We start from the raw sequence: 27,143 nt of genomic DNA, 5'->3' as shown, positions 1-27,143 counted from the left end.
GGATGGGAATAAGCTGTAAAGAGGAAAAGGGGGCGCCCACTGCATAATGCAAAGGGTTCCCTTTCCTAGAGCTAGAGAATATTTTATTTCCGAATCAGGAGTATCTGTGGCGGGTGGGGATGTAAGGAGTATTGATCCTAGGGGCTTGCCTTGTGAAACCACTTTATCCGGCGAGCACCCACCGCAACCGACACATGCGGTAACTCCCCACCCCCAAGCCCGTAATCTGATCCACCCCCTCGGCAAACAACAACCCTCATCTCCCCGATTTACTTGGCAACACCCAAACCCTCTCGAGCATTAATTTTACATACATATCTTCCTCTTGCAATAACTTTTGAATTTAATTTGGCCGTGTAATTGATTTAAGCCGGATCACCCTTTCACGATTGAATTTGTAACGAAATGGATGTTCTTCCCTCTTAAGACAATGCGCATTGTGTAAACAACCTTAGGTTCTTCTTTAATGCAATTTTTTTTCTAACTTGGTTACAAAGTATAAAACAGTTTTAGAATATCCATTACAAAATAATTTTGAGGGTGATCAACATTTTATACACCGTTCAAAAGTTTACAACCATTTAAGATAATTAGATGCTCATCAATTAAATTGTTTTACTTTATCAAATTTCGTTTCTAGTTTGCTATTAAATTCTGATAGTCTGCTGTTAGTAAGTGTGCTAGCTTTACTTGGATTTTGAATTTTACTTGAATTTTGAACTAGCTTATATTTTTACTTATCAAATATGGAAAAATCATTTAAAGATGAATTCACTTTTATAGGTTCTTCGGATTCTCAGAGAAATCTGTATGCTAAAAAAAAGAAAGCGTCTCGTGGACTTACTTTTAATTACCTGGGGATACTCTGCTCTAAGAATTCTTGATATTTATGACAGTTACGAAAAACGTACCATGGAAAATTATCATTTAAAGATGAGGATAATCTTTCTACGCTTCTTCTTGGGATTGTACAAAAAAATCATCTGAGAAACCTCTCGCGGGGGCAACTTTAGAAACCCTGCTCTAAAAATTATTGTTACGTATGAAAAAAAATCCAAACGGTTTAGCGAAGGTCCTCGAAGTCGTTCAGAGACAAGGTTCCGAGTTTGTATTATCAACAGCCAACGATATAAAAAGCTTTTTCTGAAGGGCGAAAGAGGACGTAGAGACAAGAGAAGGCACTTAGGAGATGAAGGGCGAGGTCGGAGAGGATTAACAGTGACTTTGTTATCCTCGAAGAGATAGGAGGATCCTCGATCAATTATATCCAGGAGAGGATGGGACGGCTTGGGAGGGGGAGCTTTCAGAAAAGTAGCTTAACTGCTGACAGGGAGTCAACTCCCGGATTTTTTCCTCTCGTTTTATCATTCCGCCCGCCTTCCCTCCCTTTTCTAATCCGGGGGAGTAATAGGATGATGTGGGAGGGCGGATAGCGAGGAAATGGGGCGTGAAGAACAGAAAGCCGAATGGGGTGGGTTAAAAAGGACCACCATCTGTCTCCGCCACCTGTCCAAACAACAAGCAAATTAGACCAATCTCTACGAGGACCCGAATTGTTTAGTTGTTCTTCGTTGTTTTTTCCTCCTATCTCCCTCCATACATCCCTCCAACACTCACATTCGCAAAGGTGCAGGCTAACACACGAACACTTCTTAAAACAGTAATTTTCTCTCTTTTACTGTCTAGATAAACGACAAACACTCTTGGCGAGGGTTAAATAACGGATATAGATTATGTAAATTTGCTTATTCCAAAACTCTGTTGAAGTATAAATATATGTTGAAAACTACATCTGATAAAAGTCTTGTTAAACAGAAGGAAAATCACTGAAACTTTTTTACCAGTGGGACTTAAAAAAACACCTATTTTGAATAACATACTGCCCAGACGGTAAGAATAAAGTATGAAAAGTTAAAAAAGCAAGTAGAGAGAAAAAATTGCAGATTTATTTTTCTTGAATAATGCTTTCTGTAAGAAACTGTTAATGCAAAAGATCAAGAAGGAAGAGAGTCGACAACTTTTTTCACAAGTAGGACTTGAAAAACATTTTTTTCTTAATAATTTACTGTCAAAACTTAGCAAGTACTGTGGCGATAAAAATATATTTAAAAAAGCAAATAAAAAGAAAAAAACTGCAGTATTTTTCTTGAAAAAATAAAACATAAAGTAAATACAAAAGTAAAGACAATCTTTTTATTATATGTGAACGTTTTTGTTCACATTGGGACATAAAAAGTCAGTTGTTTTGAATAATTTACTATGGACACGTAAGCAATGTGGTCAATAATAATATATTAAAAAAACATATTAAAAAGAAAAAACGGCAGTATTTTTTCTTGAAAAATACGTTCTAAAATAAACTGTTAATACAAAAGTAAAGACAAAAGCTTTTTCTAAAAGCGAACGATTTTGTTCACATTGGGACATCAAAAAAAAGTTTTGAATAATTTACTGTCGAGACGTAAGCAATGTTGGCAAGAATAATAAATTAAAAAAAGCAAATAAAAAGAAAAAATGCAGTTTTTTCTTGAAAAATAATTTCAAAAAATAAGCTGTTAATACAAAATTAAAGACAACTTTTTTTCAAATGTTAATGTTTTGTTTTGTTCGCATGTCGGGCTTAAAAAAATACAGTTGTATTGAACAATTTACTGTCAAGACGTAAGCACTATTGGCAAGAATAAAATATTTAAAATAAAATACCAAATGAAGAAAAAAACGGCTGGTTTTTACTTGAAAAATGCTTTCAATAAAAAACTGTTAAAACAATAAAAAAGTCGACAACTTGTTTAAATGTTAATGAACGTCTTTGTTCACTAGTGGGATTTGAAAAACAATTGCTTTAAATAATATACTATCAAATCGCAAGCACAGTTGGCAGGAATAAAATACATATTTAAACAAAAATGTGAGGTTTTCTTCTTGAAAAATGCTTTCCATAAAAAGCAGTTAAAACAAGAAGAAAATCAAAAACTTTTTAAAAATATTATAAATTAACGTTTTGGTTCACAAATGGGACAATAGATGAAAACATCTATTTTGAATAATTTTCTGTCAAGATGTAAGCACTGTTGGCAAGTTTAGGCAAATAAAGTGAAAAAGTAGCAGGTTTCTTTTCTTGTAAATTGCTTTTAATAAAAAGCTATTAGACAAAAGGAAAGTGAACTCCTTTTTTAATGGTATCGTTTTTTGTCTATAAGTGGGGCTTTCTAAGTTGCTTTGGATAATATACTGCCTAGACGTAAGCATCATAGTAGGACACAGAAAAACTGTTGTTCTGAATAATTTACTCTTAAGTGTAAGCGCTGTTGACGAATGCTAAGTGGAAAGGCAAATGAAAGGAGAAAAATTTATATTTACAAAAAAAATTTTTACACAAGTAAAAAGTTACATGGTAGCACTGCTTTCCAGTATTAGGCACTCCTAAAACATATATTTATTATACACACTGCGAGCATCCCGGCATTTGGCTATCATTACAGACGTCGTGAAGGATTATTGAGAAAACATCATTAGTGAAGCTCTTGTAACAGAAGATTAGAGTAGGTTTGGATATTAGTGTGGATTTAGTACTTGGATTTCGGAGTATCTTACTATAAAGGGAACATTTTTGCCGTTATGGTTGATGCGGTTGAAAACAGAACAGGGCATTGACAATGGATCTAAGGATTCCTGATTGTAGGGTCTGGATTCTGTTGAGATTTGAAAGTCTGGTTTAATCCCATAGTTCTATACCGGATGAATTTGAATATTATATTGCATGTGAGTATTTTGTCGAGGAAGAGCTCAGAGCTGTTGTCTAGTAGTCAGGGTATTCCAGGTCAGACGCTTGTCAGCTTGTGGATTGGAGTTATAGAATGAATTTTTTGGTCAAATAAAAGTTTGTCATAATAATAATATTGTAGTGCATATCTGGAGGTACTGGGTCGGATTTGTGGAAAGTGGAATGGCAGGGTCATCAGCGTATGTTAGGTTAATGGCATCTGGATGGGAAGGGATATCAGCAGTTATCTTCTACAGAGAAAAGCTATTACTTAGTAGTGAAAACGTGGTTATTAAAAGTTGTTAGTTGTAAAATTTAATTCTACTCTAAATTGTTTTAAGTTACCAGAGGATTGTTGTTAATTGGGATCCTTACATTGTCTTTTATTTTTCACTTAACATATTTTCGGTTTTAAATAGTTATTTGTTGACTGAGGCACTATTTAAATCGTATTTTGAAAGTCATGGAAATATTTATGATGAAATTTCAGTATAAATATTTAGATAGGTTGATTTTGTCTGTTGACTGATATGCAAGATTTCGCCTGTAAGTTGTTCATAAAATATTTTCCAATTCTTTCCATTCTGGATATGTTTGTTTCGTTTTCTGCGGGTCCCGCATATTGTTTTTGAAGCTGGATAACTTCGTTTATTTTACGTGTTTTAATTACATAACAAATAGAGAGATAGGATGTAGTAATATTTTCTCGTGGTGAGTCATAAATGTATAAGGTTTACTTCACATGCTTCGAAACACCTGGCCCCCCTGTTATTGTTCAGTCTGACTCTAGGGGTAGTTATTGCCAGATAAGTTAATAAAAGTTGGGGGAAGGTCGGGGGAGGAGTAAAATATTAGCGTAGACGGAGCAGGGGGCCCTTTGTGTTTTATTCAAGGAGACATTAACCTCGCGGGAATACCCCCTGTGAAAAATGTATGCGGGATCTGGTAAACTGATTAGAGGGTGCGGACCCCCCCCTCGACTCCCCGGGGGCCCCTCTTATCTCCCTAACATCCGGGTACCCCATTAGATTCTTCACAACGGACTAATCTAGTGTATAATCCGAAGGGATCCCCCGTCTACACGCACGTAACAATCGGCCAAATCAATTCGGGCCGGCTGGATAGGGGAAGAGGCCAAATTGACACCAGAGGGGGGTCGACAAGGCCCATTTCATTGTTATGAGGCTCAACGCTCTCAGATATAAATTATGGGATTAACGAGGGTGTAGAAGTTATTAAATTCTGGTGACTTTCAATGAAAATACTGAATAGGACACTCTCAACTTATAAACTTTTACTTCCATTACCAGACACGCTCCACTCATATCGCATTACTCAAATAATATTTCAGTTGAATTATTCTGAGGACAAAAGGCCGGTTTTATTTCGTTCATTGTTATTTTTGAACAATTCAGTAAACCTAATAAAACAAGACAGCAAGTACGTTTCAAAGGCGCCAATATAATAGAGTCTGCTTATTATTTCGATAGTTGTAGCTTCCCAAAGGACCCCCTGACCTTCAAATAATCAACGGAAGACAAACTTGTTAGCTTTCATTATATTTAGTGGTCTATTGACCAAATTACTTCTTTCAATTAATTAATCTTTTTATGTAAGGTTTTGGTTGAAATGAAAAACTTAGTGCCACGAGCGGTATTCGAACCCACGACCTTTCGGCTTATACGCCGCTGCTCTACCACTTGAGCTATCGTTCGAACCCCCTCGTGGCACTAACTTTTTCATTTCGACCAAAACCTTACATAAAAAGATTAATTATTTGTTAGCATTGTTCACGCAGAACTGTTCTTCTGTCGACGTTTCAGACATCTTAGAGGTCGGAACTATAAGTGAAAACATTCTTTCTTGCAATGAAGAGATTGTGCTACCTGCAGTTGTAAATTAGAACAATGAAAATGTACACTGTTTGACAGTTGTTTCTAAAATACATTTAAGTTGTGTGACGCCCTTTCTGCTGTATCTAGTTTATGATAGTATAACTCACTTTTAAGTTCAAAAGATCTCGTTCGATCAATTATTTGTTCAGCGTGAATTAATTGCTTAATAATAGGGTTTTAGGTGTGAAGGTGATGAAACTGGGCCATCAGGTCTCGCTCATTTTCCTTCCCCAGTTCATAAATCCACCGCTGAAACGCACCTAAAAGCCAAACTAGAGAGTGCAGGCGAACCACGATGTTCGTACAGAAAGAGCACGATTTGGCGTTCCGATGGAACCACTGAAAAACAAAAAATTGTCATGCTGACGGGCTCGCGTCCCCTCTTTTAAAACAGTTGTTTTAAATCGAATGGAATTAAAACATTTCCCCAGGGCGAATCGATATGGCAAAAACGTCAAACAAACAGGGGACTTGTGCGTTCCCTTTGGGGGATAATTTGCGCAGGGTCGGCTGCGGACGGGGGCAAAAAGGGGATTTGAGCTCCCCCATCAGGCAAATTACTCCTTTACATCAGTCGGGGCCTCTCTTCTCTATTTTTTGCGCTCCCTGTGTGAAGACCGCATTTGCCCCCTAGGACCTGAATTCATTATAACGGGGCTTTTACCCACCCTCGGGCTCCCCACGGCCATCACCGGCCCGTTGGGGGGAAGGCTTTACAATTTTACATGCATTTACAAAAGCGGGGGGAGCCTACTGAAGGTATTTATTTTCTTTTGAACTTCGCTTCCTTCCCCTTAGGTATTTTTCCCCTTCGAAACATTAATAGGCTACGGTTATATGAACTGAACATACCAATATTGTTTATGCAAATTTCTCATGTAAACCTAAAACGGAAGCTAGGTTAAAAATAACAAAAAGAATTGACGATAAAGAAATATGCATTTCAGCATGAAATATCAGTTCTTGATGTGTAGATCCCTTATTTCTTGAAAGGGGGAAGCATGTAAGCATATGTTCTGTTCCATTGGTTAGATTTGTTCAGGACGTATTTTAAGTTGTTTGATATGATTTTTCATTTTGTATCTGCTGAATAGTGAACCTATAGTTCGACCGTTTTTATCATCGACCGTTTTTAGCCTTTTTTTCTGTTTGTTGCTTTCAGACACTGAAGGTGGCGAAGAGCCAAAACGCGTCTGACATACGAGATGGTCGGAAACGACCAAACCACAAATTTATATGTTAATTATCGCCCCTAATAAGAAATTGTCCACATATTTCCGTCTTGATTCGTTTTGTCCCGTTAATAATTTTTTGTTTGATCTAAAACTAGATCTTGAATCATGAGAATGGTAGATGCTATGTAAATATTTTCAAGAAAATATCATGTATGATATTCTGACACCGTGTACGTTTAGATCTTGGTATGATTTCACTAATTTACGAAGGGTGAAAGCATATTGTTTATCTTCCAGAAGGACACGTTACATCATGTTACTTACTTTCAACGGATTTGCTCCTAGTTTTGTCATTGTTATTCTGGATTCGTGCATTTGCACTTCTTGGAAAACAAAATGTACTCGTCTGCATCAGTTTATTCAAAAAAATTTGCCTTTGTTGACAAAATTGTACGAAGATTAATAATATCTTGGGAAAGGAAGATTTTTTATCTCCTGTGTGACAAGTGTATATAATATGTACTATATTTAGTACATTTAACGTTTTTCCCCTGGATAATTGGGATTGACCGTGCGTTTTAAAAATTTACGGAACATAACTAAATGAAAGCAACTTCATAATGGATCCAGACAGCTCTGACAAGCCGGTGGCAGCGTGTTTATAACCCCTGTCCAAATGCAATAGCGGAGCCGTACGGGCCGAGATTTAATTTCGCCCCTCTAATGCGTTTAGGCGGCGCCAAAAACAACAAAAAACGAAAGGGGGAAAAAACATTTTGCGCTGCCATTTAAAATGCGCTTAATTGTATTTAGAAAGAGAGGGAATTTAATTAACTGTAACAACAGGGCACCACCCCGCTGTCCGGTCCAAAAACCAGCACGAGTCACAATAAAGGCTCGGTTTTGCAATTAAAAGCCAATTAGAGTGATTATACAGATTTTCAGGATTAGTCGCAAGGGAGGGGAATGGCAATTAGAGACATTTAGGGCTCGCCCGTGGGCGTCTAATCTAAACTCTACTAGCTTCCCGCTATAATTAATAGCCACTTTATAGAAGGGGATGTACCAAAGACCCCTATACAATGCATTAGAGTGAGTAAAGAAACAAGAAACACTTCTGCTAATTAAGCTTTACGGACCTTCTTAACGTTATTGATTCCAGTCCAGGAGGTAAATAATAAAGCTGTTCTTTACGTTGGGCCTGTGGGAAGGTAACCGCGTTTGATATGTGTTCGCCTTAACATTAAACATTTAACACGCTGATGAGAAAATTATATCGCTTTTATTCTGAATGGTTATGGTTGTTGGTCTGCAAGTCGGTGATGAACGCGTTTGAATGAATTGTTCAATAGGTGATTTTTCGGCTAAATTCGAGATTAGCATGTCTATCTTTAAACCAAATTTGTTTTTGTAATCTGCGGGGTGAACAATTTTTAGTCTGACCGTTCCCAAACATTCTTGGCCTGGTTCGATTCTAATCCACACAATGAATAACACCAAGCCAAAAATTACCAAAGATGGGTTTAGTATAATCAGAAACTACCACGTACAACTTCCGTAAGACAGGTCAATGTAATTTTTTCTTTATTAATAAATTGAATAATTCACAGCGTAATCTTATCTAAAATTTGTGAAAAGTTGTACATTCATTGAAAATTCAATCATAAGATAAGTAAACATATATGTTACAATCCTTGAGGTTCACAAGAATTTGTGTGAATGAATATTGTGGGAATTTGAACAATTCTATTCTGCAGGAAGAAGATTCCTAATCGCCTCTATCATTCTTGACTGCTTCGTCTTCCTGATTCGACATTATCCCACCACTTACGATGGACGAAATTTGCCAAAATGGCAATAATCGATGGACTAGCATGATCAGAAACTACGTAGTAAAACTGCCAAAATGACATTTCAATATAAACATTTTTCTTTATTAGTTAATTTCATAGTTATTAGGTTAAACTTAGTTAAATGTTCGAAAAAGTTGCTTATTGACTATTAAAAAAATTCAAAAGATCAAATTTTTCATGTAGTTAACATGGAGGTATAGGAATTTTTTTTTTTACCTAGTAAAACTGCCCTACAGGAAGTGGATTTTATTATCTAAAATATAAACGTTCAAAGTATAATTAAGTAATAAAGTGAAATTTCCTCCTGTGGCCTATCGGGTGGTTAACCTGTAATTTGATTCTTACTGATCATCTTGGTTTGCCTTACACACAGAAGATGGCAAAATGGGGGGGGAACCCAGAGAGGATAAAGATTAAATTAAAAATGTTAGGTACGAAGGATTAATGTAGAATTTACTTAGAGTCAAGGTAATAAAAATAATTTATACAATTTTGTACGGAGTATTAGAAGTGTAGAGGGGTGGTAATCTTTGGGGGTGATTCAGACAGTGAGAAACCGTTTTTACTGTGTATAGTTGACGTGAAGATAAAAAGAATCTGAGCGCAAGGACGTGGCATGACATCCCACAGGTGATCGTAATAATGGAACTGCCGTCTGTTCCAAAATGGCAAAATACTACTTTCAACCGGCCGATCCTTCTTCCGTGATAATTTTCAATTTCTTTCACTCACGCTGACGGGTTCGCGCGTCGGAAAGGCCTGGCGTGTTTTCTCGGGACCTGTTGCAGTCGAAAGATTGATTGAAAAGGATCCAGTCCGTTGCGTGTGGTCCCCGACATCGCACTTTCGGCACTAGCAGACGGGAGCTCACGGCCGGCTTAATTGGGTCCGCCGCATCACGCCTTGACGGACATCACGATTTCCGCTCGACACGATTGAAGTTTGTAACCTGCATGGCGTTTATAACTGGATAGCCACTATCGATTTCTGTTTCAACTGGCCAACATGCTTCTATTATGCGGTTGTGCGTGAAATCGCATTCTGCTCTGATGATTTATTTGCACACTGGTAGAATAGATCATCATGACGTGATAAAGAACACAACTCTCCGATGAAGATCAAACCGCATCAGCGAACTCTCCTCTAGTCTTGATGATATTTATATCAACTTTCTAACCCTCATAGTTGGAGATAAGTTGATCTAAAGGTGGCTCCAGACACGCCGAGCAAAGGTTCTCCGAATCCTGACTAGTGGGGATGGATGCCCGGTTATTCGCCGAGCAATATTCGATGGTCCGCTTATTGTCGGTTTTTTGTCCGCCTCAAAGTGCACGAATATTCTTGTAGTAACATCAAGCATCCACACATTCGTGAATTAAATGTAACTCTATATACCTTTAACCAACTGTCAACTGCTATCAAAATCAACAGTAAGTGTCCACATCTATTTAATGCTATTTCTTTTTCATTAATAAACGATTCGTAACTAGTGTAGATGTGTGGTTGGTTCGATAGTTCTCAATACACAACACACTAACTTTTTTACCTTGACAATTTATTTATTGGATTTTAAATAACAGTGTCAATTAACATAAGAATGAAAATATTATTTGGTTTAGAACAACAATGAACCGCACGTTAAACATCACATTACCAAGACAAAAAAAAAACAACCTTCCGTTACTAAAAAAAAGTATTATCTTTTTTAATTATTCTGACGTCATTAACCGAGTAACTCCGCGGCCACAGATGTTTTAATTTACACAATAACAACATAGCATTTTTTTAATTATTAATGGATTATCGCAACCCGCAACAGTCTTGGGTTCCTCGATGTTTACGAAACAGATGCAATAATTTGAAAAGCTTCTCTTACGAATCATAAAAAACGGAAGGTTTTCCTTTTTTTCATTTCCACGCATCGAAAGTAGGATGGGGCATCAAAAAAATTAAGGAGAGCATCAAAAGCGGGACAGGTGTTGATGATTTAGTGATACCATCCAACATCTCCTTTTCTTACGCTTTGCTTTCAATTAGTTTGCAGCCACTGCACAAAACAGTAACTGCAGCTTCTAAAATAACAGTTTCACTGTTGTCCATCACGATTGATAGTAAGTTGAGACTCGCGCGGCACTTGGCAAATACGTATTCGCTGTATCCGGAAGTTATGCAAACCCCGCCAAGCGACCATCTCGAGATTTGGCAAACATTCGGCAATCGGCATATGGCGAATACAGCATGTTTGGGGGGGCCACCATTATAAAGACTTAAAACGTGTGCTGAGAAAACACTAGCAGACGCCATTCTTGACTGTATTATCCACGTTTTTCTGGAGTTGTTGGTCGTTGATGGGTCTTACCATCATGGAATCAGGAGATTAGACTTAGCTTGCAGTTTTCATGACCCGGTAGGATAGGGATAAGAATCTAGTCGTCCGAAGAAGATTAAACCGCATCAGGGAACTTTTCCTTATACTTGGCTAAAGATGTGTTATTCTATACACTCGCAAAGAAGGAGAGATGTAATATCTAATCAAAATATCAAATATTTGCTAAGAAAACAGTTTAGCAGCAGAAGCCAATGATGTCGAAAATAGAAAATTAGTCCTGTTTATGACTTTTCTGGATAGTTCGTTTATTGGGGTTGAAGGGTCTTATAGGAAGATTATGCCAAGAGATTAGGTTCTTTAGTTCCCGTTTTACTAATAATATTAACCGACATTTGGTCCTGTCACGGTTGCTCTACCATAGTGCAATGTTGTTAAAAATCAAGAGTTTTCAACGGTCATCGTCGCCTTTGTGCAGTTTGAGGGGGAAAGTGGAGGGCTTCCGTACACAATAGGGCTATAGGGGGTGACAGGTGTTTGCTTGTTTCGTCAGGCACCCAGCCTCTTTCGATAACCGTACTTTTAACAGCCGGCTTGCTTCGAATCGGAAATGTTTGGTCTTTCCATAAAAGAGTAAGACGGCGAAAAAAGCATCAAAGCGCGATCAACCCGACGCATAAATATGTAAGACGGGAGAGGAGGAAGGAGGTAGAGGTCGTATCAATAACATAGTGTAGAAGTTGGAGTGGCTCGTGCTCAGAATACAGGGGATCGAGTGATTGGGAAAATGCCGGGGCATTGTGGGACTCGTTGCCAGCATTCAGTCCACGTACTTGCTTGATCTCCTCTTGTTTATTTTACCCTACCACTCACCTTGCTGTTTTCCCTCGGCTTTTTCCGCGACAGGAAAAGCCTGAAAATCCCCTTGTATTTTCCTTCTTTTTTCTCGGGGAGGCCGCGTATCAAGGGGGCATGAATATCAACTAGGGCCTCCAACCCCGCCGTATAATCGCCTCTAAAACAAATAACCTCTTTTTCCCGACGAAAGGCCGGGTAAAAAGGTCGGCCTTCCTATAGAATTTATTATGCGGGACCCCTCTTCTGTTATATTAATGCCTTACTGTCACTCTCAACCCCTTTTTTCACCGATACCCAACCACTTTTCATAAGCGACACTTTTTTCCCGCAACCCGCTTTTTCCCCTCTCGAGTGGCACAGGAGAATGTTCGGAGGAAATGTTCGTAGAGTCGCACTTCTTTTCAATATCATTCTCTAATCATACTCGATAGCAAACTGCTAAAATCGTATATGCAGCAGTAACCAACATGATGCACAAGCACCACACTGGCTCAACTTCACCGGTCTTTACTTATTCTTGAAATTGAGTTTACTCAACGGCATTTAATCGCTTATTGGGCCCGTCTTCATTCGCAGGTGTTGAACCAGTCAAACGTATTGCGGCATTGCCCATCTTCAGAGAGAAACTTTTTTTTATTCTACTATCGATTTCCGAATCTAACTAAACTTTAATGCAATTAGGAATCCAAACTAACTAACAATGAGAAACTGTTGTTGTCTGCACGAACCTGCTTCTTTATCATCTCCGATGATACTTACTAGCCATTTCATAACTGTTATAACTTACTTGTATTAAATTTTAATAACGACAATATACTTGTTGCAGAGAAACTCGATTTCACCAGCCGAAAGGGAAAAGTACAGGCCCAGGAGCCCCCCAGAGCCGGAACACAAAAAAGTGAAAAAAGAAGAAAAAGACTGTCATGTAAGTAGGAGATTTTTAACCGGCATGACAAAATTTGTTCATAGCACGTTTTCGTCTCTGATCACAGTTCATACGGAACGTTTTGTCTGAAAATTATTGGGTGGTAGCACATGAAAAGTCCGGCCTTGTGACAAACAAGGACTGTTAATTACGACCACCTAGTTTATTCGAAATTTTCCATTGATTTTGTTATGTTTCGACTGGGCCGTTACTGACTTAACCTACTTGTGTGTTTTGCTCAACAATTATTTTACAGTTTTAGCTGTCAACTTAGTAGAAAATGATGCATAGTAAATGCTTGTGTTCCATTATAAAAGAAGATCGTTAAGGAAGATAACCTTTTCTTCCTATCAGAGATTGAAACTTAGATAACTTGATTATTGTTATGACTTAACGACTTAACTTTGACGAATATTAAGGACTGTTATATTAATCTGCGTTTTAGTTGGTCCCCAATTAACCAAAGTGATTATTCAAATTGATTTATTGTTTTTATGTAAAATATGGTTGAGATTAAAAATTATCAATCAGTTAAGAACTGTTTACACAGTCTTGAAAATGGAACAAACCGTGTAGGCGTTCTCTTCACGGGCGGTACGTGAAGATTCAAGTTAAATGAGTCGGAAGAGAACTTTATGTGAGCAAAGTTCAGCATAAACATATTCATGTTGCCTGCTTTATGATTTGACGCATCTGTGAACACCGATTGTCTCATACCCTTGATAGCCTGCGGCCTCGATATGGCCAAATGTCGCTTTTAGAATTGTTCATATCATGTTTATTCATTTATAAGGTTCATGTTTAATTCGACATGTTAAAATTGTTTTGGCATCTACATAATTGCATTCTGTAAACTTTGTTTTTCCACTTGTTTTCGCTGTAAATATTCCGACTTTTTGTGTCTGTGCATTGTTTATTTTGTTTTTACGAGCTGAAGTGAAATAGCAAAAATTTTATTCGATTTTTTAAAAGACTTCACTGACAAATGAATAGTTCAATTTCACTTTGTTTTGTCTTAAAGTTTTGACATTTTTTCGTGGGATCTGTGGGGTGGTGAATTTGTATTTTTGGCCGTTTCCGTTCATTTTTAACTTGAAGTGGGCAAATATTTCGTTTTTGAAAATGTCTATAGGTCATAGGACGCCTTTACACAATTTTCGTCTAGTCTCATTTTAATAATTTCTAGCGAAATAGTGGAATGTGATTGGATTTCTAGCAGAGGTGACATCACTTAGCAAGAATAACGATGATCAGTAACGGTCTAAACCCTATAATAGACTACAAGTTAGAAAAAGAAATCATAAGAAAATCAAAATGGTTTACAGACCAAGCCGAAGGAACCGGGTCAGATAAACTCTGTGTAATTCTAAAATATGAGCAATCAAACTCAGAGAATTCATGTTAGTCAAACTGAACATTTACAGACAGAAAAGCTTTCATAAGACCAGACAAGCTAAAAGCACTACCACGTTAAAAGTTCCAGCATACGAAACCTGAAGAAACTCTGAAATGCACATAATCCAGACAGACAAACTAGTCACAGGAGGATCTGCAAGACCATATGCAGGACTCAAAACTATAGTTGGGATAACATGGTCAACTACTGAATCCTACATCTCAAAATGCGTAATAAAAAAAAATATATGAAAAAAGGTGGAAGAACCCAGGCACAGTATGATTAAAGAAAAGAACCCTTACCAAAATATGCATTGCTACAGTTAGAAAGGGTAATAATTGGACTATGTACAAGCTATTGGCTGAGCAAAACCTACACAACATGAGTAAATTCCATGATGACTCCATTTGTTAGGTTATGCAACGAGGTGTAAGAAAACTGGAACCACCCGTACCATCTTAGAATGGGAAGCAACCGTCCAATGTGAACATAACCTAGGATATTAAGAAGACCCAGGGGAAGGAATTGCAGCAATGGCCTAATACTTTTTAAGAGAAGGATCGACTCGATTGAATTGAAGTAAGGAACTTGTAAAATACAATAAACCAGAAAGCTGCAGGGCTTGGAGAGTACAAAACCCTTGCTTCCTACTTTTCGTCATCATCATCTACGTTCTAAAGGTATACAAACGTAAACAGATGTTAATAAACAGACAACAAACAGCTCTATTTCACTTTGTTTTGTCTAGTGGTTCTTCATGGCGTCTGTGAGATAGCGAACCTATAGTTTGGATGTTTCCAATCATTTTTATCTTAAAATGATGAAATATTCTGTTTAAGAAAGGCTCTGCAGAATACAATAATTTCAAAACTTGAGACTAGGCAACATTAAGTAAATGTAATCTTGATTAAAATTAATTTGACTCATAAATACTTGTTTTAACATGCATAAACATTTGAAATATATCAAAATGAGGTTTCTTTCGTGTATCTTGGAATGCTAAAGATGAACGGGCAACATTATACATTAATTAATTATTCTTTTTATGTATAGTCTTGGTTGAGATAAAAGAGTTAGTGTCACGAGCGGGATTCGAACGCACGACCTTCGGCTCAATACACGGCTGCTCTAACCACTTTAAGCTATCGTGACTTCGATCCACTCGGACACCTTGGACCAAGACCTTACATAAAAAGAAATTAATTATTATAAATAAGTAAATTAGTAAATTAGATCACTAAACATAAACAGATTAATATTTCATATGGTACAACCCAATAAATGCGTAGAGTATTTAGAATTTTTTCCGTCCCAGCGAGCAGTGTGCTTCGTACATGCCATAAAGCCATAATTATTGCATGACTACAGCTTTACCCCTTTTTTTTTGTTTTTTGACCTCAACCAACTAGGATATCGGTAACACGTAAAGATTTTATGCCTGAAGGCGATAACGCGGGTCCGTCGGGCCCTGTAGAATTGAAAAGGTTCGAGTCGGCCCTCGTAAAATAGGAACGGTAAAGCCGGCCGGCGGTTTTATACCGGCACTAAACCGCCGCCGCCGCTGCCACCCCCGACGCTTTTACCCTGGAAAAATCTTGGAAAGTGATATGCTCTAACCACCTGTACAGGTAATGGTGGCCATTAAACCGACATTCCTCCTTCCGCTGTAATGGGTTTTTAGTTTGTTCATTGTTCGCTTGGGTTATTAAGGAAGTTATGGCCCTCCCACACTCTTCCACTCACGCCTCACCCTGATTTATGTTAAGTGGATGATTTTACCTTGATCCTCCTCGGCCGTTTGCCATCCCGTGAGATCAGTTTTCCCCTTCTCTCGAAGTCCCTGTTGTTCAACGATACTGTACAAGAAATGATTGGCGCAACGCATTTAATGACATGTCATAAATCCTACTACAAATCCATCTATCATTGATTAATTGGCATAAAATTGATTATCGTTCTCTTGTATTTTTACCACTTTGGTCGGAAACTGTCAATAGTTTCAGTATACTCCCTCAATAAAAGGACGCCAAATCGTTATAGGAATGAAAGTTACTCAAGTACCTTCAGTTTTATTTGAAACAGAAACACAGAGTCGTTTCACCTTTAGACCCTTATTCGTAGCCTTGAAACTGCTTTAGAATAGCAATATTATGCTGTATTATATGCTTGCATAATAGCAATAAAACAACGCTGGCAGAAGTAAAAATTCACATTCCCATTCCTCATATGATTTTCTGCAAATAGTCTCTATCATAAATATAATACATTCCCTAAAAAAGTTAAAAATTTTAGTCTGATCAATTTCCTTATACTCAATTGAGTTCTACTTAAGGGATTAAAACGATGAGAATAGAACAGGCATATAACCTCAAGTAACCAAGTCAAAGCACTGGCCACACTTGAGGTAGGATCAACAATATACTGAGCGATGACCGTAAAGAAATAGGGACAGAAAGCTGTCTAGGTCCCAGGGCTCACAGGTAACCACGAAGCCAATGTTAACCAGAACTGAGAAAAATTTCCAAACTGCCATGAAAAAGTACATTACACCGGTAGAACAACACTGGCGTGCAGAAACTAACAACCTGTCGTAATATATGCTGTAATGTAAACAAAGGAAAAAAGTTAGGAACATTGCAGGCTTCTTAGCTGGACTTAGGCAGCAATTGAAATATTAAAATATTGGGTGTGGCAGTATGTAGCTTTGGCGTTCTATCAAGAAGAGTAGGACCCCGCAGAATATATTTAATATGACCCGCTAAAGGGAAGGTACTCTCGAACAAAGAAAGCTAAATCCAACAAACAGGAGCTTAATAAAAAGCCTGATGCTAGATGATGGGCTATAGCCATAGCTAGGGATCAGTAGTCCTACTTGATGGATGCGGTATGAAAGTCTCTAGTCCCCGCAAAGCTTTAGGTCTCAGTTTATCTCAGTTGTCTGTCAGTTATCGTCTCTGGACATTATACGAACCAGTAAGGCAGATAACCTACTCTGATAGACGAGCTGCCATTGCACTGGACACACTTGAGGTATGAGAGGTATGATCATAAACAGTACTCTGTGTACACATACACCCATAAATAGGAAGGAAACTGTCACTGTTGGCCAGAACTGATAAAATTCCAAATTGCTAATAAAACGTTTATCAAACAGAGACATGCAAAAGGTTTCAAGTGAATCTTAAGCAAACAGACAAGCTGTAACAAAGGTGCAAAAAATTTGACTATTGCAGGCCTCTTAACTGGACACAGTTAACAGCAATAGCCCTATCCTATGGCTAGAAGTGGATAGCTATGCAAGCAAGATCTGACAAGAAGAGAAGGATTCCGCAGAATTTTTATATTGTGAACTTGTCTTTATAAAGAAAAGGTACTCAAAGGCAAATAAAGCTATATCCATCAACAGACTATGGAAGCTAATTAAAAGCCTCATGCCAGATCGTGAGCTATAATCCATAGTAGGACAATAGTCCAATTGATGGATGTTGTACAAAAGGCTCTTTAAACAACAGAAACAAATATTAATCTATAGTCATTATCAATTTCATTTCTGTTATCTATTATTGGCCACTTCAGAAGGATCCAAACCGGAGAACTCTTTAACCAAAAACCGCTCGGCCCCGGCACCGTATATCTATTATTGTACTCAAACAATGTTGTAGAAGTTCTCGGAACGTACAAACTTATTACTTTTTTATCTTTACAAAGTTGAAAATTTGGCTATATTTTGGTCTAGCGTAGTTGAAATTCATTACGAAGTATGGCCTTCTTTGGTCAAAAAAGTAAATTTTATTGCGTTGTTTGTTCTTCTAGCTCGAAATTTTAGAAACTGACCCGAACACCAAGGGATGATCATACTGACAGATGTTTTAAAGCAGCATCGATCAACTATGAACTTTTATTATATTAGCCATCTCCAAATCGCAAGAATTTCAATATCTAAACACATAGAAATAATTTTTAATCTTGAAGAAATATGATTCGGTATATCTGTAATGTTCAATTCGATCATCACCTCTGATACACCCTTCATACTTTTTAATTTTTTTAACTAAAAATATCGTGTTTCGCCGACATTTCTAAAGCAGATTAACCCTTTTTAATTGCACTGTTTGCGAGAGGCGTGACAAAGGGTAAAAGGGTTCCCTTTTAATGAATTCATAGGTGGCGTAATTTGTGGAGTCAAGGAGCAATCTGTGAAATGGGGGAGATAGTCCCTCCGCCCTCCGCGCGGTATTAAGTAATAAAGCCGGGGGTTGAATTTTGTCGAGTACTGTTTCAGTGTGGTGATGAAGAGGGGGGGGGGAAAGCACCATTTGGTAAATACTATGGTCTTTTCAGTGGGGAGGGCTGGATAGAATCTTTAACAGTGTTTTGTCATGCGATCGGTGAATGCCTTCGTGCATGGCACCCGGCACACACAAGCAAAGGTTGTAAACGGTCTTAATGACGCCAATTACATTATTTCCTTATTTATGTTGTAATCTTGGTTCGCTTATTTCTCTTTCCCAGTACCTCCCCCGGTTATTACTGCCCGGTCGGCACGATTCTCTTCTTTTTTTTATGTTTTTCGGCTGCGAAGAACCGTAAAAGCCCCGGCCCATTTCCGTTTGATGCCTCTTAGCATTCTCCTCATATTTTTAAGACCGATAACGTTCCTTTATGAAACGCTTTGTCCAAAAAGGATTTCAGATATTTTTTAATTATAATAATTTATATAAAATTTTCTTATATTTTCCTTGTGATGGTAATGATGAAATGAGACTAGGAAGTGGGGTTTATACTCCACAAGCAGTGCAGTCTTCTATTTTCTAGCTTGTACTTTCCTAGTTCCTTAGTTAAGTCTATCGATTCGATCCTTCTTTTGTGGAGTAATAGGCCAGTGACTGCCATTGTTACATTCCTTTTCCTGCGTTTTCTTTGCATCCCAGGTTTGTCCCCAGTGAGCAGTTGGTTTACATTAGAAGATGATTTGGGTGGTTTCTTTCTCCTCATTGCATAATCTACAAATGGATTTATCATTTAATATACCCACGTTGAATGGTTTTCTCAGATGCCAGTGACCAGTAAATGTTTGGCCCTCTCTAATTGTCACAGTGGGTTGTTGACACCAGTCTTGATGAGGTTGTTTTAGCATAAGTTTACTGTGTCTAGCGCCCCCTTTTGTCTTTTGTGGATCCGTTCTGTGATGGAGGATTCTGTGTTCGTTTTTGTCATCCCAAGAACAGGTTCAGGGCCTATATGAGGTCTTGCCGATCCTCCTCTGGCCAAAATTTTATTTTATCCTGGTAACCAAGATATTATCAGGTTGTTGTGTTTCTCCAGATTTTGGATGCATTTGTTGATTAGTGTTGATATGAGTTTTTACATACTAATGCTTTTAATAGCTGCTTGGTTACCTGATTTTATGAAGATTTTTTTCCTGTGAAACCTCTTTAAAGGCACGATTCTCCTTTTTTAACTTTATTTTAATTTTATTTTTTTATTTTTTTTTATTTTATTTATTTTTTGCGCAGCAAAGAACCATAAAGCCCTGTTCTATTTCTGTTGGATGCCTATTATTTTTAAAGCTGGTAACAATATTCCTTTACGACAAGCTTTGTTCAAAAAGGGGGGAATTTTTTTCTAACTTTGAATGTCACTTTAAATCCAAAATCAGTAAAGATTTCCCTTGTTAAATTTTAAAGTAATCTTAATCCCATGGAAGACAAAACTATGGGGTGTCATAGATTCAGTAGTTGTTCAAGATTATTGAAATACTTTTCTTAAATGATAATAATTTATATAAAATTTTCATATATACAGGGTGAATTGCTACTCGTGCTACAAACTTCTCCAGTAGATTCTTCACCCTAAAATGAACAAAAAAGTTCATATTGTCCATGGTCCGATTCTCAACCATTTCAGAGTAATTTCGCTTTTTATCGATTTTGAAAGATATCACGTCCTGGCGTCGGAAAATCGTGATATCTTTTAATCTAAACATTTCTCTTAAAATCTATAAGCACCGTTGAAATCCCCGTTAATTTTTAGAGAGAATCAAAATCATAATTCCATTGAAATTTTTTAATTTAATTTAATGCCCATTTAGTATGTAATGCTTAAGAAGTTTACAAACAGCTAGAAGGTCAAGGAAGAAAGACCCAAACGTTTTGCCACCTTCATCTTCTTATTGAAAAATTAACGGGGATTTCAACGGTGCTTATAGATTTTAAGAGAAATGTTTAGATTAAAAGATATCACGATTTTCCGACGCCAGGACGTGATATCTTTCAAAATCGATAAAAAGCGAAATTACTCTGAAATGGTTGAGAATCGGACCATGGTCAATATGAACTTTTTTGTTCATTTTAGGGTCAAGAATCTACTGGTGAAGTTTGTAGCACGAGTAGCAAGTCACTCTCAAACATTAGCAATCCTTGAACCACCATTTTTTCTCTTTTTGTCATCAACATCTTGGTCTCACAACCACTAAATAAGAAAATGACGAGTGCGTTGGAAGCGTTATTAAATCAGGTAGTTTTCCTCAAATTTGCTGCCTTCTGAGACTAAAATTAGAAACTCTGGATTACTTTATACACTTTCCGATTTACACAATTTTCCACTCTTTTTGTAGTTCTGGCTGAAATAAAACACAAAAAATTAGCCCAAACATTTTGCCACCGTCATCTTCTTATTGAAAAATTAACGGGAATTTCAACGGTGCTATTAGATTTTCAGAGAAATGTTTAGATTAAAAGATATCACGATTTTCCGACGCCAGGACGTGATATCTTTCAAAATCGATAAAAAGCGAAATTACTCTGAAATGGTTGAGAATCGGACCATGGACAATATGAACTTTTTTGTTCATTTTAGGGTGAAGAATCTACTGGAGAAGTTTGTAGCACGAGTAGCAATTCACCCTGTATAACTGACATTTTTCGTGTAGTTCAACAGATATGAATTTTTCCGTCTTTATGATAGTTATTTTTACTCTATATTACTTGATTTATAAGGTGAAGTAGCTTAAATATTTTTAAGATGTAAAATCGGCCAGGTCAGCTCTTCCCCATACATGTATGCTTTTTTCATTTTTTGTTTTTAGCCAGACAGTCTAGCAAAATTTACTCATCCTCACTCAGATCCTTCTATCAGTTGACCATTTTTCATCAACAACTCCCATATCGATGTTAATACCCTTCTAATCGGCTTGTGTACGTTTGCAGGCTAGTGACGGAGAAAAAAGTGACCAAGACTTAGTTGTAGACGATGCCAGTGAGGTAAGCAACAAATTTTTACAAAGAATAATATTGTATAATAAAACACAAATTTTCTAACGAAATTAGAGTCAACGGTTTTGGGTTAAATTGTCCTCACAATTGCATGTAGCGATTATTAACATGACTAACAAAGAATTTCAGTGTAAAAGAATAATAATGTAAACAAGTCTCAATTGTGCGGGTGTATCCTGGAGAACATTTGGTCACTTTTTTCACCTTTCCTACACATGTCTAGGAATGAAAGAAAGTTTGATTAGTAAGCTGTCACTGTCTTTTTGCTGTTTATTTGTACATGCATAATACAATGTGGATATGCATGTAAATGTTATTATTATGCATGTTGCGTAAAAGGAATGTTGAGACTGTCCATTGAAACTGGGCAGATCTGTTTATATCTTCAGCTAGGGCTTTCTAGTTTCTCAAACACCTATTCAATTTTTAGGATCCCGTTTCACCTCCAAATGGTACAACATCACCAAGAGAGAATGGACTAGACAAACTTGCTCCCAAAAAAGAACATGTTGGCCCACACAGGTAAGTTTATCAATGTTGTCCTTACAACAATTAATTGTTAATTGTTGAAGTTAATACTAGATGTATTATTAATTTTTTACACAATACAATCATTTTATTTATAATGAACATGATGTCACATTTTATAAAAAACTGTCTTGAACTGGGCCACAATTCGTCTTCAGGTTTGAACTATTTGGCGAGAGCAGCACCACACCTTTTTCTTCCATTTTTGCCTCAATCTAGTTGGCCTATGCCTAGGAACTACTAGGTGAAGGATTAAATGCAAGAAAAACATGAAGAGCTGTTCTCGCCAAAAAGTTCAAATCTGGAATGGAAACTAGTCGGAAGAAAGTGTACAGTAGTATGTGTTAATTGTTCCTACTCTTTATACTATATTTACATACTATACTGTAAAAATTATACAAAATTTAAAAAAAAGTAAACCGTTTTCATGCATAATCTCATTTGTACATTTTGCTGATCTAATTGTACTTATATACATTTACAAAATTGGCACTTAAAATAAGCAATATGCTTTTGTACTATTCAATTTATTGAGAAATATTGTGCTTATTTTGGCAATATTTTGCAACTGTGGCTTCATCATTCATGATCATCCTGGGCTACATATTCTCAGTGGTCTTTGTCACTAAAGGTGAATTTGCTAATAATATATAACAATAATAATCTTGCATCTGGACTTTGATGTATTTTTTGTTTTGAACATATTTCAGTTAAAGTTGCATTTACACATCCTTTTCTTTCAGTCCTAGAAGTGGGACTTCGTCAAACGCGAGCACCCCCTCTACCAAAAAGATGGAGGAAAAGCCAACAACACCAATTTCCAAGTCTGTCACGCCAACAAGTGGAGGTAGCAGTGGCAGCGTAGCCGGATCCGGTGCCATGAAGCCTTTAGTCAAACCGCCATTAGGTAAGGAGTTTTCCTCATACTCCATGAGATAACAACAAACACACAATTTCCTCTATTAAGAATAATTCTTGAAAGTATTAAAAGAATATTTATTTCCAGCTCAATACCCGCACTATCTGACAGGTGCAGGTCCCCACGACCTGCAAGCAGCGGCCAGCTATGGTGCGCTTCACAATAATCTACCACCTGCATTGAATAGCTACCCGAGGCCTCCCATGGTAAGTAGAATATTGACAAAATTATAAAATTATTTATTTTTTGAAAAGTTATTTTGTATTGGAGGATTAAAAAATTTAAAGTGTCCAAAACATGTCTACAAATTTGATTGTTATTCTCAAATATTAATTTCTAAAGATAAAACTCATTCTTTTGAATCTGTTATAAACGATTTTATAAGCACTGAAGATTTAATATTAGGATTGTATCAAAAACCTAAAAATTATACAATTTTTTTTGTAAATTACATTATTTAGAAATTATGGTCAAATCTTTTTTTTTTGTACCAGGTCGGGTATGATCCACACTCTCAAATGAGAGCTCCATTAGGACCTGCACTTGGGGGTATTCCAGGAGGAAAGCCGTAAGTGTCCAAATTAATTTGTCTATTTGTTATTTTATGATTTTCATAACTGTTTTTATTGTTTTCAGTGCTTATTCATTTCATGTGAGCGCAGAGGGTCAGATGCAACCGGTACCATTCCCACCTGATGCCCTCATCGGGCCTGGCATCCCCAGGCATGCCAGGCAGATCAACACGCTCAGCCATGGTGAAGTCGTATGTGCAGTCACAATAAGCAATCCCACCAAATATGTCTACACTGGGGGTAAAGGGTGTGTTAAAGTCTGGGACATAAGCCAACCAGGGTCTAAGAGCCCTGTTTCACAACTTGACTGCCTGGTACGTTATACACAAATTTAAGCAATTCAAGTGCACCTCTCTTGTCACTTTAGTTTAAACTTTATTTTATTATTTTTTCCAGCAAAGGGACAATTATATAAGATCTGTAAAGCTATTACCAGATGGAAGGACACTAATCGTCGGTGGTGAAGCAAGTAATCTCAGTATATGGGATTTAGCTTCACCGACCCCGAGAATTAAAGCAGAACTAACTTCTAGCGCCCCTGCATGTTACGCTCTGGCCATCAGCCCTGACAGCAAGGTATAGTATTAGCTGTCAATTATGTTACAAAATGTAAAATGAAGTGCCTCCACAGTTTTGTTCCTTCTAATAATAACTGTCTATATGTTTAATCTGGAGTTGTCAACAAACAAGGGACTTTACATAAAACTACAATGGATGTAATAAAATTGTTTCAGGTCTGCTTCAGCTGTTGTTCAGATGGCAACATCGCAGTTTGGGATCTACATAACCAGACTTTGGTGAGGCAGTTCCAGGGTCATACCGACGGTGCCTCCTGCATAGATATTTCTGCTGATGGGACCAAACTGTGGACCGGCGGGCTTGACAACACTGTCAGGTCATGGGACCTACGGGAAGGTCGTCAGCTTCAGCAGCACGACTTTTCATCTCAGGTATGACCAGGCTTTCTCTTTCCTTATTTTTTTCAACTTAAAACTCATTTTTTATTTTTTCTTGTAGATATTCTCTCTGGGCTATTGCCCAACTGGCGAGTGGCTAGCTGTCGGCATGGAAAATTCAAATGTCGAGGTCCTGCACGCCCTCAAACCAGACAAGTACCAATTACATCTTCATGAATCGTGTGTCTTGTCACTGAGGTTCGCCGCATGTGGCAAGTGGTTTGTTTCTACTGGAAAAGACAATTTACTGAACGCTTGGAGGACTCCGTATGGAGCATCTATATTCCAGGTAACTTTCTTTGAATATAAAATATGATTTTAGAATCTTTAGCTAAAATTACAACTTCCCATGATTTATTTTGTATTAAAGCCACAAGTACTGCTGTTCATTCTAATTTACATTGAATTGATTCTTGTTGTTCATAACAATTCATGGTAAGTAAAGTAATTCCTGTCATACAGGAGGGAAATCCAACTAACCATTGGGCGTCATGGGCAAAGGGACAAAACACTGTACAATATTTTTTTTTGTACTATTCTCAATCAAAAATCCATGGGCTACACTGGGATTCGAATCCAGAACCGCTAACGTGGCAAATGTTAGTCGGATGCCCTAACCACTGGGCCATTACACCCTAGTTAGTTAAAAAAAAAAAAAATGTTTTGAAGATTCCAAACTTAGCATTCCAGCATATTTTGTAAAAAAAATTGAACAATCAAATTAAATTAATTTCATATTTCTACCAAATTATTTTCAATTGTGGAAAGATAATCTCTTGTATTTGACGGTTAATGGTCATTAAGTAGCCAGCTGTTCAATTTCCTGAAATTTTTACTCTGTTCTTGGATTTTGAGTGAAAATTGATCACCAATTTATGAAACATTTTCTCTTAAGAAAGCAGGTCGATGCTCTGTAGAGGTAGTACTATGAAGAAGGACAAGAAAAAAAATGTTATTCTTGTAAACTACTCCAAGGGTATCAATGGTTTTGTGGAACATTTCAAGGCGATGTTCAGTTTTGTGTGAAGTGAGCTTATACAGAACATGTTTTACATGCCGTTGGTACTTTACATATCATTTCCAATATATTTGTATATGTTTACATGTTACGTGATATCAACATATCAATATTTATGTTGATATCACACCCAACTAGCAAATGCCAGGACCACTCTTGTAATTACAACACCCATAGCGACAACTGCCAACAGTTCTTCATTGAAGATGGCATCAAGCCAAAGCACGTTTCACTTTTAAACCAACAAATGTAGACAGAAACAGCACTAGAATTCGATCTCTGATAAGTTGGAAGGGACCACGGTAGCCGAGACTTTAGGGCATTAAACTCTCAGCTTATAGACTCTATTGTTGGTTCAATTTCCACAATTGAACCTGGAATTTCTAAACCCTTCTCTCCCACACCAAAAATCTTTAACATGCGTACTGTCTTACCTAATATGGAAGTTATAGGGAGTTAAATAAACTACACTAGACTAACTAATGTGTAGTAGAATAATCCCTGTAATTCAGGAGGGCCTATAGTATAAAGTCCAACTACCTGTTGGGTGTGTGGACCCCAGACAACACGGGGTCTGTGTTGGGATTCAAATCCATAACAGCTAGCATGGGAAATATACATCTGACGCACTAACCACTCAGCCACCCCAGTTACCCAACCATATGTATGTACGTTTCGTTAGATTGGACTCAATAGTCTACTGTTGTCTGAGATGAATAACCAATCTCAAGTGTGAACTGCCAGGCAAATATGTATAATGAGAATCTGAAGATCAGGATGAACAAACTTTATCTCAATTTTTATTGATTTAATTTTACATATATTTACTAAATTATCTTTTGTTTTTCCAGAGCAAAGAATCCTCATCAGTTTTGAGCTGTGATATATCAGCAGATGACAAGTACATAGTAACAGGTTCTGGTGACAAAAAGGCAACAGTGTATGAAGTAATTTACTGACCTCGCTCTAAATCAAAGAAGTGATTGTCAGTTCATGTTAATAACGCCAATGTGCTTAGTTAGCAGTACAGTGAATCTCTGGTGGAGGACACTCAGCAGTGCTGGCACCAAATTAATTTTCAAAATGAAATATGATTAATATGTAGAATTTCTCTTCAGGGCCATTTAAGTGACTCTGTTCCTTGATATTGTGATGTTCTCTAAATGAGTCAAGTGATGTGTTCATCGTTTGTACAGAAATGACTTTTATTATTCCATATTCTCGGGTCTTGTCTTGACGCGGGTAATATATTTCTATTTGCGCTAGTACATATATTTCTACTAGTGGCTTATTGTACAAGCCGACCTTCACAACCAACTTTTTTGGAGTGTGAACGTTTCTTTTTCCTTTTACTTTTTTGTTAAAATTTCAATTTTTCAATTATAAAATTGTTTTTTGTAAGTAGGGGAAAAAAAAGGAAATTATTGTCTACTTAATGCATTTTAAGATGTATAGACGTATAGATTTTTGGCAATATCTCTCAAAGGTGTTAGAAATTATTGTTGATAAGCACGTAAAATTGTTTATTAGCTTTGTACATATTTATATTTTATTTAATTGAGCTAAGGTGCTTAATTCCTTGATTACTTTAACATGAAGTTTATTTGTGCACATTAAAAAAAAATACTAAAAAAAACTAAAAAATATTTTTGTTTTTTACATTTTATGATAAAAATATCTGAACT

The 27,143-nt window shown here is 37.0% G+C and overlaps 1 protein-coding gene across 7 annotated transcripts in view; it reads left to right on the top strand.

Moving 5' to 3' along the window:
* Positions 1-27,143, top strand: part of LOC106672153 (transducin-like enhancer protein 4) — a 146,479-nt gene extending 119,336 nt beyond the window's left edge. For 4 of the 7 annotated variants that reach the window (XM_014403346.2, XM_014403342.2, XM_014403341.2 and 1 more), the window contains 11 exons: positions 12,697-12,795; positions 21,400-21,453; positions 21,896-21,987; positions 22,737-22,900; positions 22,985-23,118; positions 23,407-23,480; positions 23,549-23,798; positions 23,881-24,060; positions 24,219-24,434; positions 24,502-24,729; positions 26,310-27,143. In XM_014403346.2, the coding sequence (XP_014258832.1) occupies positions 12,697-12,795; positions 21,400-21,453; positions 21,896-21,987; positions 22,737-22,900; positions 22,985-23,118; positions 23,407-23,480; positions 23,549-23,798; positions 23,881-24,060; positions 24,219-24,434; positions 24,502-24,729; positions 26,310-26,417 (1,599 nt within the window). In that variant the 3' untranslated portion in view covers positions 26,418-27,143. The remainder of the gene's footprint in view (positions 1-12,696; positions 12,796-21,399; positions 21,454-21,895; positions 21,988-22,736; positions 22,901-22,984; positions 23,119-23,406; positions 23,481-23,548; positions 23,799-23,880; positions 24,061-24,218; positions 24,435-24,501; positions 24,730-26,309) is intronic. The other 3 variants (XM_014403344.2, XM_014403343.2, XM_014403347.2) reach the window with 2 other exon arrangements.

This window comes from Cimex lectularius, unplaced genomic scaffold (genome assembly GCF_000648675.2).
Source record: "Cimex lectularius strain Harlan isolate CLEC.00 unplaced genomic scaffold, Clec_2.1 scaffold130, whole genome shotgun sequence".
NCBI lineage: Eukaryota > Metazoa > Arthropoda > Insecta > Hemiptera > Cimicidae > Cimex > Cimex lectularius.
This window is presented reverse-complemented; position numbering and strand designations above follow the sequence as displayed.